At 56.0% G+C, this 14889-nt stretch overlaps 5 protein-coding genes across 5 annotated transcripts; 3 read left to right on the top strand and 2 right to left on the bottom strand.

The window, feature by feature from the left end:
* Positions 1–481: 481 nt before the first annotated feature.
* PG986_000521 (protein NMT1) lies at positions 482–1681 on the top strand (the record flags this gene model as incomplete). Its single annotated transcript, XM_066836743.1, has 4 exons — positions 482–516; positions 569–671; positions 726–794; positions 854–1681. 4 exons carry the CDS (start codon positions 482–484, stop codon positions 1679–1681), a joined length of 1035 nt encoding a protein of 344 aa, XP_066705636.1.
* A 1324-nt stretch (positions 1682–3005) lies between these two features.
* Positions 3006–4027, top strand: PG986_000520 (uncharacterized protein; the record flags this gene model as incomplete). The annotated part of the gene is made up of 2 exons (XM_066836742.1): positions 3006–3620; positions 3698–4027. The coding sequence occupies 2 exons, from the start codon at positions 3006–3008 to the stop codon at positions 4025–4027; spliced, it is 945 nt and encodes a 314-aa protein (XP_066705635.1).
* Positions 4028–6538: 2511 nt separating this feature from the next.
* On the top strand, positions 6539–9707 carry PG986_000519 (uncharacterized protein; the record flags this gene model as incomplete). The annotated part of the gene is made up of 2 exons (XM_066836741.1): positions 6539–8900; positions 8962–9707. The coding sequence occupies 2 exons, from the start codon at positions 6539–6541 to the stop codon at positions 9705–9707; spliced, it is 3108 nt and encodes a 1035-aa protein (XP_066705634.1).
* A 1714-nt stretch (positions 9708–11421) lies between these two features.
* PG986_000518 (uncharacterized protein) lies at positions 11422–13305 on the bottom strand (the record flags this gene model as incomplete). Its single annotated transcript, XM_066836740.1, has 4 exons — positions 11422–11581; positions 11669–12432; positions 12561–13067; positions 13150–13305. The coding sequence occupies 4 exons, from the start codon at positions 13303–13305 to the stop codon at positions 11422–11424; spliced, it is 1587 nt and encodes a 528-aa protein (XP_066705633.1).
* Positions 13306–13986: 681 nt separating this feature from the next.
* Positions 13987–14505, bottom strand: PG986_000517 (uncharacterized protein; the record flags this gene model as incomplete). The annotated part of the gene is made up of 2 exons (XM_066836739.1): positions 13987–14351; positions 14433–14505. 2 exons carry the CDS (start codon positions 14503–14505, stop codon positions 13987–13989), a joined length of 438 nt encoding a protein of 145 aa, XP_066705632.1.
* Positions 14506–14889: the final 384 nt, after the last annotated feature.

Genomic DNA, 14889 nt, shown 5'->3' with positions numbered 1-14889 from the left:
CTGATAAAACCTCATAGGTTCGCTGGCATACGTTGACCATAAGTAGCCCCCTCTTCCCCAACTCGACTGCTAAACAGTCCATCATCCTAACCTCATCAAATTACATTCGACCGAATCAACATCTATCCAATCAAAAAAAATCCTCAACTCTTGCGGTATGAACACCATGGAGAGCCATGGAGTCATGTCATGATGGGAGTCTTTGATCAAGGTAACTATGCAAAAGAATGCAGCCGGGTGTTTGACCTTGCTTCGCCATGCTGCCACTGCTCCGTCCGCCTGGGGGCCAGCTTTTATTCTCGAACAAAAGCTGCCCTTCAGGGACGGTGGCAGCATGGGCAGGCAGGTCAATCTGAGAAATACCGGTGAACTTGATCTGGATAATACCAGCGCAAGGACATGCTTCTTTGGCATCCTACCCCCTTTTCCCGTCGTGTGACAATGGCACTGACTCGTCCAGCATCCTGCTTGATCTCCCATCATGTCGACGGATAAGATCACGTTCTTGACCAACTGGTTAGGGCTAACCTGGATGCAATGCATGGTGAACTTGACTGACTTACGATAGGCACGCGACGCCATATCATGCCCCGCTCTACCTGGCCCAGGCCAAGGACTACTTCAAGGATGAAGGCATCAAGGTAGCTCTCCTCGAGCCCAATGACCCTAGTGTAAGTATCTTCGATGTCCTGTTCGGCGTTGCACACTGCTGACCCTCGTTCTAGGATGTCACCGAGATCATCGGCTCTGGCAAGGCCGATCTTGGATTCAAGGCCATGATCCATACCCTTGCTGTTAGTCTGCTCCCCGAACCTCCCCAATAAGGCCACATGCTGACCGTTCCCCACTCTAGGCCAAGGCCCGCGGCTTCCCTGTCCAGTCCATCGGCAGCCTGCTAGACGAGCCCTTCACCGGCGTCGTCTACCTCAAGGAGTCCGGCATCACGCCCGACTTCCGCACCCTCAAGGGCAAGCGCATCGGCTACGTCGGCGAGTTCGGCAAGATCCAGATCGACGAGCTGACGTCGCACTACGGCATGCAGCCGTCCGACTACACGGCGGTGCGGTGCGGCATGAATGTCTCGCGCGCCATCGTCAAGGGCGAAATCGACGCCGGCATCGGCCTCGAGAACGTCCAGATGGTCGAGCTCGAGGAGTGGCTCGCCGCGCGGGGCCGGCCCAAGTCCGACGTCCAGATGCTGCGCATCGACGAGCTGGCCGAGCTGGGCTGCTGCTGCTTCTGTTCGATCCTCTACATCGGCAACGAGGCGTTCCTGGAAAGCCACCCGGACCAGGTCCGCGCCTTCCTCCGCGCCGTCAAGCGCGCGACCGACTTCGTGCTCGCGGACCCGGCCGGCGCGTGGGCCGAGTACGTCGACTTCAAACCCGTCATGGGCTCGGCGCTGAACCGCAAGATCTTCGAACGCAGCTACGCCTACTTCTCGGCCGACCTCCAGAACGTCGCGCGCGACTGGGACAAGGTCACGCGCTACGGCAAGCGGCTCGGGGTCTTGTCCCCGGACTTTGCTCCCAACTACACTAACGGGTTCCTCGGGTGGGAGCTTGGTGGTGACTCGCAGGATCCTACCGGCGATCAGAAGCAGATGGCGGAGCTGCAGAAGAATGTCGCTGCCAACGGTGGATTCTGCCGACTTCCCGCGCGGGCTGTGGCAGCTATTTAAGGCGTAGGCTTCTTCTGTACGAACATGAGCTGTTGAGATGCTGGCATGGTTGATGCTTGGAAATTTCACAGTCCTTCGAAACATCGAACAATCGTGACACTCGTTTTCAAAACGTGTTTAGACTAGTTCTGCACTCAATTAATCTAGACGCTCGCTAATCGAATCCCAATGTTGGCTTCGCCGACCCCTACGTGAAATCGGTACTATTTTTGCTTCATCACCCCTTACGTGGTCATCTTCTACGGCAAGTAAACATGTGTGGAGGGGTGGCTCAGAGGTATGCGGAAACAAGTAAACAGAACTGGTATATCCTAGGTCCGCAGTCTATAAAAGAGCCGCATATCCTTGCGATCTCGTATACGGACTTATAATAAACAAATAATAAACCAAGAACTAGTGGTACCCGTCCCTGGAGTTTCTCTGCTCCCTTATTTTCCACATTACCCCATTTCTTCATCCATGATACATCGACAATAATGTCGTTACCCAACCCCTGATTCGGCATCCGGGGTTCCGTATTTGTGCAAGTACTCATCGACAATAGCGAGTACTAGTACTATGACTATTTCGTATCTCCGGAAATTAGAATGCCATCTTAAACAAAGGCCCTTACTCCATCATTCCCTACACCGAATCAACAACGTGCCACAACGACCCTCAATTATGTAGGCTAGAGACCTTATCTTGAAAAGGGGGTAAAGATTGTAAACAGCTCCACGACTAATGATTAGCTGGCTATGTTCCAAGATATCTAACGTATCCCAGTGTGGGACAAGCAAGTGCACCATTTTCACATGGATTAATAAAGGGGAGTAATATCAGTCTCAATATACATACCAAATATACCTGGGCTAGACCAGACGTATCTATTGACTTCTATGGTGCTTTTCATTCTTCACTAATTTTGACGTCTTTCACCTACCGACCCTCTAAAGCACTACAACCCATGTTGCACATCTGCTGTTGCTACGCAGGTCGTCGATAGTGGGGGTACGTCAAGTACATTGCTGCTCATGTGCGGCTCAGCCGCGTTGAACCACGTACTATTGTTCGTCGCCAGCAAGCCGCAACTGGACTTCACGATGCGGCTCGGTGCAATGCCGCTTTCCAAGACCCAACCCTACGCAGCCGCAAGCTAAGACCGCATATCGGTCCAGATCCGACGCGGCTGAAAGGCACACTACTTTTCGTATGAGTAACCCTACTGGATCTAATTTGCGTTTCTACGTCTAGTTCATCATCCGAGGCAGATTTAATTGTTCCCTTCCACCTTCCCACGCGATCGAAAAGACCCTCCCCGGCCGTTGTACGACCCGCCAACGCAATGGAGCGCGGAACCGACAGACGAGCCGGGCGCACCGAGCCTAGCGATGGCCAACTGGCATTGCACCCCAGGATGCACGAGAAGCCGTTCACGGTAGCGGCCTATCTCGGACTGGATGACGTCAACAAGCTGGCGCGTACCATCTTCATCCCTCGCGTCGTGCAAATCACCCGTCTCCTGTATCCGCTCGTGGCAAACCCCGATGAGCGCCATTCTCTTGACAGGGTGTTCGACGACTTCTTCCTAAGTGACTCTGATGCCAAATTCCGTAGAAGCCAGCAAGCTACGTCTGTCCCGGAAATCCGGGAGTGGTTGTATGATTGCGCCATCGGCGCGTGGGGATCCGACGACAAGCCGGCTGCTCTTGTCGTCTTGTTGGTGTATGTGTTCGACTTGCTCTCCCGGGACGAAGATGCACCGGACACGGCATCACAAGGATCGGGGCATCTGGAAATCACCGGTGCTCAGCTCGATAACATGGTAGAAGGCGTTTACGACGTGGTCGACGGTTTTCCCAAGGGAGGCCGTCACGTTACGTCCAAGCGTAGGCCGGAAGAATATGCGGAAGAGCCATTCGAGAAGGCCCAAGCCATAGTTACAAGATTCATCCCCGAGGTACGCATCCTGGTCCCAGCCGTTCACCTTTTTGTTTGGTTATGATCACTACTAACCGCCGACGTAACAATTCACAGAGCCCATGGACCGAGGACATCCGCCCCAAGATCCGCCACTACCCCGAGTACAAGGAGCACGAATTCGAAAAGTACTGCCGCATAATCGCCCTGGTACGATACTGTGCTCGCGAGATGTTGGAGCTTGCGACCGCCTCGAGAGCTCTGGGTTCTGCCGCTTTCTCTCGGGAGGCCGGCATCATGTTCCCCGAAGGCCGGGCCGGCACCGACAACTACAAGCGGGTATACCTCAGAAGCGTCCACTTCGCGCAGTGGGACCTGCCCGTCGGGCAGCAGCATAAGCCATGGTGGATGCGGGAGACCCAGACCTCGCTCCCCTCCGGCCCTTGAACCGTGGGATAATCCCTTTGGGCTACCTGACCTACCCAGCTAGATAGTCGGCATGCGACTGGTCCAGCAGTTGTAGCCTGTTCTGTGTGCATTCACTTTAGAATGCACCAGTGAGATAGTGGATCAAAAAAAAAAAAAAGGACTTGTTCGTGGAACACTCACAATAGAATGAAAGTAAAATAAACAGAGACGTGTTTCGTAGTATGCATGTGCGAAGAGGTACTGCCCATTGACCTCAAATCATAGATAAGGGATAAGAAGGGTTGAGCTGTGCCCTGATCTCAGGTATTTCAAATAACTTAATTTCAGCCAAACAGAGAGACGAGAATGCTTGTCTCGGAGTTTATGGGCCTCGTCTCTCTTACTGCTGCAACATCAGCGAAACAGAGAGAGATCTCGGTGCCGGCAATTCGTTTTATTGGTACACATAGTATCGCAACTCAAATCTAGCGGATGTGCTGGGGTGCCCAGCTTATGATAAGTTCCTCGGATCTGTCCATTGGATGGGCCATGGTATATAGAACTTGTATTCGGGTCCTGGAGGTGCTTCGGGGTTTGAAGCACAGGGGTGGCTGTCATAACCGTTATGCTTATTTCAATGGCCAACAATAATCGTCTCGGATGCCGCTACAACGGAATACATGCAAATGGCGCCCTCCGAGCCAGAAGTCTTTTAGATGATGGTGGTTGGTTATTCGACCTAAACCGGCGACGGTGGTGAGGGTCGCGGTTTCAGCTTTCAAAACTTGGCTTGAACGTTCAATCGCATCGAACCTTCAGCCCTGCACATCGAAAGCGCCGTTTCGTAAGAGGACATGGAATAGGAGGTCGTGCATTCGGCCGAGAATTAGCTGAGCAACTAAAAGGTTGGCAGCCACAACTTTATGGTGCAGGACTATGCTCCAGCGCTGGTGACATCTGTAGAATCCGGCTTCTAAACGTATCCAACCCTGCTTGGGGCAGACATCTTCTAACGGAGTTGTGAAGAGAATAAGAAACGGGTGTTGCAAATACATCTCTATTGAGCCACGTGAAGAAACGTTTTCAAGCTAGCCTGTACAGGTTGTCCAAGGCTGGAACATAGGGTTCAAACTTAGGGTCGGGAGCAAACCAGCTTCGCGAATCGTTTGGGCCACGGATTTCGAGGCAACGACCGAGAACTGAGAAGCAAAAGCATCAGCCTCTCGGAAGCTATGACACGATAGATGCTGATAATCATGTATTCTGGATGATAACGGGGATAGGGATCTCTAACCTTTCCCCACTAACAATGGACGAGTAGACAAGACAGCCCGTCGCATCTCCCTTTTTCTTTTCTTTTTTTACCCTTGCTATCCTTTTTCCATTCGAATGGAATTCAGCCGGAGGAAAGTTGCCCCTCGAGCTCGAAAGCACGATTTCCCCAGGCTAAACACAATGGCCCGATTGGCCCCTGAGATGAAAGTCGGAGGAACCATGTCGACGGGCCGACGAACTATCGTGCTATAGTTTGGCTAGAGTTTGAGTGCAAGTGCCAGACATGACCCTACAAAGCGTACAAGTAGCTGATGTGAATATGCCGTTTGCTACGAGCTTTCACCGTGCCATCGAGCATACACTGCTATCTGTGTAAATTTGCACGTACTTCTGGTTGGCTGGAATCTGGTCGTGGTAGGAGGGAATTGCTTCTGCTGTGCTATTTCCTGGCTTAGGGACATGATGTCCGAAGCGAAGGAGGCAATTCATATCACCCACTTTCGGTATCTCTAACCCCAACCTACGTACTTCGCGGATTGATTTTCATGGCCTACTCCGATCAAAGCACCGAAGCATCTGTGGCAAGGATTTCGGTTTCGAGCATAAACTCACATGAGGTCATTTGTTTGAACCTCGGCTTTGGCCTCCCATGTGTCATGGCGTGAGCCAAACGGAACCTGCCTTGACCCTGTCGCGAAGCTAAAATCTGAAGGTCCGGAGTAGCCAAGGGGGGACGAGCGGTTGGTGTGATAGGTTAAAGCTAAACCTAACCCCCAGCTTTTGGACATGGGACGAAGACCTTGAGAAGTGAGGAGATTGCTCCGGGCCAGATCAGGAGTTGCAGTTCTACTTCGGATGGAATATGGGATCTAGGACCTCTTCTGCCACAATATTGCCGCCCTGGCTATCTATGACAAAATGTCCTTCGGGGGGTCCCGTTGCTTTCCTGGCCAACTTTGTCATGTTCATGTTCGTTTTTTGTTTCTGCCTGTTTACTCTTCAGACAACCTAGTACAAGCGCCTCCTTTACAATCTTAATGAATTGATAGGAAACGAACATCTTTGATTTCGCATCAGCACCATGAGCTCCCGGCAGACTCGCCACCCACAGCCGACCGAGGGGGGCGAGGGACGCGGAGGAAGCTCGTCACCGCCATCTGTCTGCTCAGCCTCAGCCTATCCACGCTTCTCCTACTGAGGACAAAATGGCAGTTGCCAGACTACGGAACCGAGGGCGGGCACCCGCCCCCCAAGTCCTGGATCCCGAGCGCCCTCATGAAGCAGTCCACGGCCGACGCAATCGCCAGCGATGAGCTGGTCCGCCGGAATGTCCTGGCCTTTGTCGAGTTCGGCGCCGACGCGTCGGACGAATGGGCCACCAGATCCGGGTCCGAGTCCCTCCGAGAGGCGAGCCAGGTCCTCCGCACCATTCGCGACGAGCTATTCATGAACGCCCGATCGCAGTCCGACAGCAGAAGCCTTGGCGAGATTGTGCAGCTGGGAAAGCGGGGAGAGCCCCAGAAGAACGCCAAGCGAGGCTTACTGGAAGACATCGCCGACAAGGGCATCCAGGCCGTCATCAACGCAGCCGGCGGGTCCCTGGCGGGCGTCGGCGCGGCGGCGGGCATCGGCGTCGGCCAGGGGACAGTGCAGGGACTGAAGCTCAAGACGGCGGACCAGGCGAAAGCCATCGCGGCCCAGGTGATGAAGGAGAGCGGCGGCGAGACCTCGTCGCTCAGCCCCGTCGTCGTGTCCGTCGGCAGCAATGCCGCCGCCGTCATCACGCGCTCCATCGACCTGGGCAACTTCACCATCAACCCGATGCTGGCGCCGGCCGCGCGGGGACTGGCCGTGGGGCTGGGCAACGGGGCTGTCAATGGGCTAGGACTCGCGATGCGGCCGCCCCCGCCTAACAGTAGCAACTTGGCCGACGTGGCGGGCAACCTCGGCTACGGGCTCTCGGATACCGTGTCCAGCGCCATCAATATCCAGCAACTCCTCAACAGCTCGGGCGCTGGCGCCATCAAGCAGCAGCTGCCGGCCGGCGTCCTGGGGCTGGCACAGGGTGTCGGGACCGGAGCCGTATCCGGGCTCAACATCAGCCAGGTTCCGCCTCCGTCCGAGGCCAACTCCGACGTCCCGTCGCTGCTCAGAGTGTTTGGCTACGGCCTCACCAACTCCGTCACCAGCAGCATCCCGCTCCAGAACCTCGTCGCCCTCGTCCCAGGCGGCGCCGGCGGGATCACCCAGCAACTCCCCAGCGCCGTCCTGAACCTCGCGCAAGGTCTCGGAAACGGCGCCGTGACGGGCTTAAAGATCGCCAACGTGCCGCCGCCGCCGGAGAACACCAGCGTGCCGGCCATAGCCGGAACCTTCGGGTACGGGATCAGCAACTCCGTGACGAGCAACATCAACGTCAACAGCCTGCTCGCCAGTGCCGCCGGGAGCGGTATCGGCAGCGGCATCGCGGCGCAGGCGCCCCAGATCGCGCTGGGCCTCGGCCAAGGCCTCGGCAACGGCGCCGTCACTGGCCTCAAGCTGAACATGGTCGCGCCGCCCAACGGTAGCAGCCCGGCCGACATAGCAGGAAGTCTCGGGTACGGGCTCACGCAGTCCGTGACCAGCAATCTGAACCTGGCAAGCCTAGGCTCCACCATCAACCCGCAATTCCTTTTGCAGAACCTACCGGAAGCCGCGTCTGGCTTGGGCAGGGGTCTGGGCGCCGGCGTCCCCATCGGGCTCGGCCTCACGCCCGACCCGGGCCCCGTCATGGGTCCGAACGGCACTAGAAGCGACGTGGGCGCCATCACCGAAGACTTCGGCACCGGTCTCACGGCAGGGTTCCTGTCCAACGGCACCCTATCCAAAGTCCTCGCCATGACCGCGGGTTCGGGCCTCCTGCCCAAGGTCGACCCCGCCGCCGCCGCCAACGGGCTGGGCCGCGGCCTCGCGCAGGGCGTGACCGACGCCGTCACGGCCATGGGCGGCTTCAACTCGCTGCTGAACGGCAACGCGACCGTGCCCACGGGGCCCGTCCCCAACACGCCGGTGCAATTCAACGACTCCCTTGGCGGGGCCGCCATCGGGCTGGGCGAGGGCCTAGGCACCGGCGGCGCCCTCGCGCTGCAGAAAGTGTTGACGGGCGGCGCTCTCGCGGGCCTCTCCCAGGACCTGAACCTCACCAAAGAAGGGATGAAGAGCGCACTCCCCGGCCTGGAAGCCGCCCTGACCCCCCGGAGCGTCGAGGTGCTGGACCCGCGGCAACCCGCCACACCAGCACCACCACCAGCAATGGAGCCGCAGTCCAGGATGAAGCTCAACATCACCAACCTGGTCACGGCCGACACGCTCTCGAAGCTCGTGCAGAAGGGCCTCCACGCCATGACTCCCCGGGGGTTCGGCGGCCTCGCGCTCTTCGGGCAGTGGACCTTCAAGCAGCCCGAGAAGTTCCAGCTCGACCGCGTCAAGCCCTTCCTCCCGCCGGGCGTCGTGCAGTTCTACAGCGATGGGCACAGCTACGCCCTCAATCCGCGGCAGGCCATCGATAATGCCAACTCCGGGGTTCTTAAGGCCGTTAATGCCATTTCGGTGGATGGGTGGACGTTCACTACTTTGTTCATCTTCATCTCGCTGCATAGTAAGTTTACCTGGTATTTATGGGTTCTCGTTTGGCAATGACTGACAGCTGAGCACAACAGTCACGTTTGCCATCTCCGGTCTCCTGGGCCTCATCCCCCTCGCCATGGCGCTCGAAGCCGGCCGGAACATCGTCCTGCGGATCCAGAAGCCGCACGTCATGACCAAGATCCCCTACCGCACCAACATCCTGTGGCTCCTCGTCGGCCTCCCGCTCATCATCCTGCAATTCGTCTTTTCCGTCGTGGCCACCAACACCGCCCCGCACTTCAAGTCGGCTCACAGTGTAAGCTTCTCACATCATTATCTGCCGCCCATCAAGTGTGCTAACGTGACCCCCCATATTAGATCCTCGGTATCTTCACCACCATCATCGGCTTCCTCGCAGTCCTCCTGCACTACCTCGTCCGCATGCGTTCCCCCGAAGAAGTCCCCCCGCCCTCCCCCCCTCGGCACGCTCCGGCACGCCACCAACGCCCTCCTGCTCGTCCTCTCCGTCGCGACGGGCCTGTCCGGGTTCGCGCAGCTGAGCGCCATCACCGTCGGCCTCACCCAGACCGTCTTCTTCGAGTACAGCGTGCTGATGGGGTTCGCGCTCGCGCTGCTCGTCGTCCCGACCGTCTTCGTCTACCTGCTCGACTGGGTCCTCGTCTACCGCGCCCGCAGGATGCTGCGCCGCGGCGGCAGCGTGGTCCCGATCCAGGACGGGTTGGAAAAGGTCGGGATCCTGGAGCGGGCGCGGACGCGGGGGCGGGCTAGGACGCCGTCGTCGCTGCCGCCCATGTTCAATCTCTACCCGAAGAAGTGAGGTGGATCACCAGGTATGCAACTCACTATGCTTATCGCTTCCCCCGGTTGCTTGTTCCAGAGCTAATGGCAAGCGTTGATAGGTCTAGGACCAGAATGTGAAAGTTCATCGTTTGAAATGCATTGAAGGACTACATGGGAGTTTGATAAAAACTCGTTTCCTGTTTGATACGGAGCGCCTAGCCACTGTTGGTATGCTACTAAATACAATTTGCCATTTCGTGTGATCCAAGTTCCTATTTTCCCATTTCCCCAAATTCCAACCGTTCGTCATCATAATCGTAAAGCAACCCCATGGTGTCTACTCTCTCAAGTCCCCACGTTCGGCACTCTCCCGTGTCCTTCTCCTCGACCTTCCCCGGGACGGAACAGATGATGATGGGGTTTGACTTTCCGAACGCTTTAGTCCATTCCCTTCTGATCGTTGAGTGGTTATTGGGGGATGTCGAAGACCTCCAACTGGGCCATCAGGCTCCTCTGCAGATATGCCCGAGGTGCTTGTTTGCTGTTCTAAACTCCATTGGTCGCTTGGCGTCTCCAGGGGATACATTTGGCGTACCACATGTGACTCCGATGCTTCCCAAGGTACCGATCTTGAAGATGCATAGTTATGGCAGGGTATCTCTTCCGTCTGTGTCTGCATATGCCGGTGCTGGGGGTGTCTCGACGCGCCGCTGTCCCGTCGGGGTCTCGTCGACCCTTGCGAACGGACCGAGGGCGCCGATGTGTTGCAACAGCCTGCCGAGACGCATCGTACCGATACAGCCCCTACTGCGCGAAAGACCTCTAGAATTCCGATGGCCATAGAGGTGATGGAATGCATCGGGCACGCCCAAAGAGCTCGGGTGGCCCGTTTCCGGGATCGTTGGGTAGTCGAACGCCGCTGTTCCGAGGGAACCTCGGTTTCTCTAGAGCCATGATACCCGGAGTCGGACGCAGAAGAACCAGCGCCGAGTTGTGAGTGTGTGTAGACCGTCATGGGTCGGGGGTATTGGGCCCGGGGACCGGGAGCGAGGTAATCCCTTGAAGTTCCCGCGGCCTCGATAAAAGGATTGGCCCCCGTCATGAGGAACTCCTCCCTCTGTCGGGGAACTCCAACGGCATTGTTGTTGTTGTTGTTGAAGGGCTTATTACTCTGTCGTGTGGGTGGCGCCCGCCTTGAGCTTCTGGATGAAGCGGCTCTTTCTTTCCGGCCCTCCGAGACTCCCGGCGAGACTCTCGGTACTGGTATGTTGTTGCCATTGTGTCGTGCAACTTATGGTGATGTACTTAGTCGAAGCTGATGGATGGATGGAGAGGGGTATAGTGGTCGGTCACGAAGGAGGATAGTGTCTCACGCATATATCAATAAGCCAAAACGACAGGCGGCTTGCTGGCCGATATCTACCTAAATATTTTCTCGTCACATGGCATCGCTTGTTTCCCTCCGAGAACTTTTTTTCTATGGGATGCATGTTTCAGCTGTGCCATTCAGCAGAAGGATTCCAGAAATCGCCAGTTTTCCTGCAGAAACAAAGAGGCTGTACTGGCCCGCCAAGAGATGCAGTTCCACCTCACCACGTGGATTCCAAAGTTCCCGGTTCCTTGGGCCAGGGCCAGAGGGTTCCGTTGAAAATGTTGCGAAAAGGGCCCATGCGAGCGCAATATTCCGACATGTGAGCACCGCGGAATTGCTCGGACAAGCAGCGTTGTCGTTGTCCAGGGCTAGCCAATTTTCAAATATTGGGGTGGAAGGTGGGTTCCGGCTGCCACTTGCTATTTCTGAATCGTTCGCCGTACAACCGGAGGATCGCCAGGGGCAGCAGAAATGCGACGTTGAGGCATGCGAACAGCAGCCAGGCGTGCTGGTACTGGATCCTGTCCGCAAGTGGGACGCTGCGGGCGTCGAGTAAGTCGACGACACATCAAACGGTCCCCACCACCGAAGGGGGGCCCTGCAGGGCCGTGATTGGCGGCACTTACGCATAGAATGGGACGAGGCCGCAGTATATGTGCCTGAACAACGTGAGGACCACGCTGATCTCTGCAGCCTGAGGTTTATAACACTTTACCCGCGCGAAGAAAGAAAAAGAATCCCACACACGATTAGCCTCGGACTTGATCCCACGAGTCGAACTGCCGAAAGCGCGAGGAGGGGGGGTACTTACATCTGTGCAATAGGTATATGTCACCGTGCCCGCGACCTGCAGACCGAAAGAGGCGATCGCCATGCCGACTGCGTTGGCAATCCAGCCCGTGCGCTCTGCGCGCGAGATGCACACCCCTTGGACGATGATTCCGACGGGGACCAGCAGCGCCAGCCAGAGCGCGTCGAGACGCGACTCGGGGCGCCGGACTCCGCCGTTTCTGCGCGCCGCGCGGTAGACCAGCCAGTCTGTGAACCAGCCCGCGCTGCACTCGCCCAGCAAGCAGCCGACGACGAGCGGGATGGAGATGATCATGCCCGTCTGCGCCGTGTCGAAGCCGTAGAAGCCTCGGAAGACCACCGAGCCCGTCGCCCCGAACAGCAGACTACCGTAGGCGAATGCGGTCATGTAGTAGAGGGCTGGCAGGATGATGCTCAGGTACCGCATCATGACGAAGGGCGCCGCGAATGAGGATAAGATGAGCTTGCGGCGGCCACCGTTCTGGCATTTACGGGTCCGGAAAAAGGAGGTCGGCAAATGTACCGACCGGTGTATTGAATTTGGCTTGGCCGTCGTCGACCTTGCGGAAGTAGAGTGTCTCTGGAAAGCAGAAGAAGGTGATTGCGACCAGGCCAAATTGGATATAGGACTGCATCGCGTGTCAGCCTGAGCAACCGCCGACTTGAGGACATGCCTCGGCGATGTAACAGGCATGCGACTCAACTTACAGGGATCTTGAAGCACTCTCTCCAACCCAGGTTCTGGGCAATGAACCCTCCGGCCAGCGGCGCCAGGTGCGGGGCATTCGTCACGCAGAAAGTATAGACGCCCATGAACAGCCCCCGCTCGTGCAAAAAGTAAAGATCACAGACCGTGGCGGGGCCGAGCGCCGCCGCGCAACCGGCGCCGATACCATTGAACGCGCGCGTAGCCAGCAGCGCGGACCAGCGATCGCAGTGGCCGGCCGCGAGGTTCGTCGCGGCGGCGAGCAGGTTGCCCAGGACGTAGAAGGGCAGGCGGCCGTGCACGTTGGCGAGCGGGACGAGGAAGACGGGACAGACGGCCGCGAAGACGATCCAGACCGTCAGCTCGTATGAGGCTTGGACGGGCGTGATGTTGAAGGCGGCCGCGAGAGGGACGAAGGCGGGGTTGATGGTCGCGGCGCCGATGGTGCCCATGAGCGTGAGGAGGGAGACTTGCAGCAGGATGCCGTGCTTCACCAGCGCGGGCCAGTTCTAGCGTGTCCATGTCAGTAATTACAAGGTTGGATATACACGTACGTAGTGTTGATGAATTCGCTTTCACCGGGTTGCTCACTAGCGGGTCGTCTTTGCTATCTGAGGGCTGTGGGACGAGGGGTAAGCCATGTTTGTCAAGTTTCAGGGGTCCGTCAAATGGACGGTCCTCGACTAATTCGGTTTCGGTTGGCGCAGGGGCCTCGCGATCTGATTTGGCAAGAGTTCTCGTATTCATATTACCTTGTCTTGTCTGTCCTGCCTTCAAAATAAATGCAAAAGGTACTGAGTGCGAGTCGAACGAGCTGTTCTCAAAAGATGTCGCTCGTACAAATTGGTTTACAACAGCCTGCAACCCCTCATGGGATCGGCAATCTCCTACGGTCTGATTCAAGTATGTGTGCCGGCTGCATGGTTCGTATATTACGTTCCATTATGACGATTGAGGATGGAAATATCCCCCTTGGCCTTTGTGATTGGTCGCCATGAGTCGCGGGGATCTATGCTTCCCAACCTGACAATGGGCTACAGTACGGGTGTTCGCTGGACACTACAGTATTGAAGAGCCAACTATAGTTGGAGCCTCAATTCAGACATTTAAGTAGATCGAACCACGTATCATTCTCGACGTAGTGAATCAGAGTCAATGTCTACTCAAATCAGCCATGTTCCCTTCGGACACAGTTGGTAGTACAGAATGTGACAATACTTGTTGATATTAAACCATAGTAGCGAGTGATACTATAACTTCCAAAAGGAGTGTGGGTGTGGGTGTTTACAAGGAGTGTGCTGCCAGTTAGTACTGCTTTCCCTCTTTCAGGGGCTTTCCTTAGCCCATCCGGCTCTGGCCATCAACCACCTAATCAATCTTGAACAGCGTTGACTGCCAAACTCCTAGAACTAGCATAGAACTAGGTACCTATTGCTCAGTAGGCTCATCATACATATAGGTATCGTCTTCTGTCCTATATGGGGTTCCGGGATTGTTTTGAATGGCCGCATACTCGTGTCCATAGTTGCCATATACCAAAGGGTTCGGCTCGCTTTCCTCTTCTACCTGGCTTGTAAGCGGTTGCGGGTGCGTAATTGAACCAGAAGCCAATGCCACGGCGCTTGCGTAATCCTGCTCCGTCGCTCCTTGAGCAAGCGGGTAGTAATCCGTGAATGATCCCGTAGGGTGTACACTCGACGCATTCGAGCGTGTAATCTCGACGGGACCGCTATCAACAGACGCACCTGAGGGTTGTGGGTTTCCTCTTGTTTCATCGTGTACTTCAGACAGTTCTTGTCAGTATAGAGGCTCCAATGTCTAGCAACTGGAGCGAGGGTAGCATAATGTCGAGCACAGGTGACCGAATGACGTACCAACTTTGAAGAAAATTTCAAACCCGGTGACGTGCTCCTCCCTCGCATGATATGAAGCTTCTGGACTCTCCATTATGCATTCTTTAAGCGCTGACTCCAAGCCTGGCTGCGAGTGGCTAAATTTCACCCCCGATTCAACTTGTTTGACCATGAGGGCTACCCACAGTGATTCCCCTTCTATTAAAATTGTATTACCAGCCTGCTCGAACTTTGTCTGAGATGCATTGATATAGGGATTGTTTGGGGCCGATAGTGCCTGCTTGATGGCTTTCTTACAAGCCTTCCTGTTGTCCTTGTGGCTATACTCAACTTTGGGCTTAGTCATTGCGATATTTATGACAAGAATCTGTGGTAGCGTTGTACTTGAAGCAAGACGTCAGTTCAACTCTAGCCTAGAAGACACGTTGATCCCTCGACAATTTATATTCACAAGTTCTCAAAGAGTCCCACCCGGCTT

This window comes from Apiospora aurea (assembly GCF_038362705.1).
Source record: "Apiospora aurea strain CBS 24483 chromosome Unknown utg000001l_segment0_segment0, whole genome shotgun sequence".
Lineage (NCBI taxonomy): Eukaryota > Fungi > Ascomycota > Sordariomycetes > Amphisphaeriales > Apiosporaceae > Apiospora > Apiospora aurea.
Note: the sequence above shows the minus strand (reverse complement) of the source record. Positions and strands in the feature narration are given on the sequence as shown.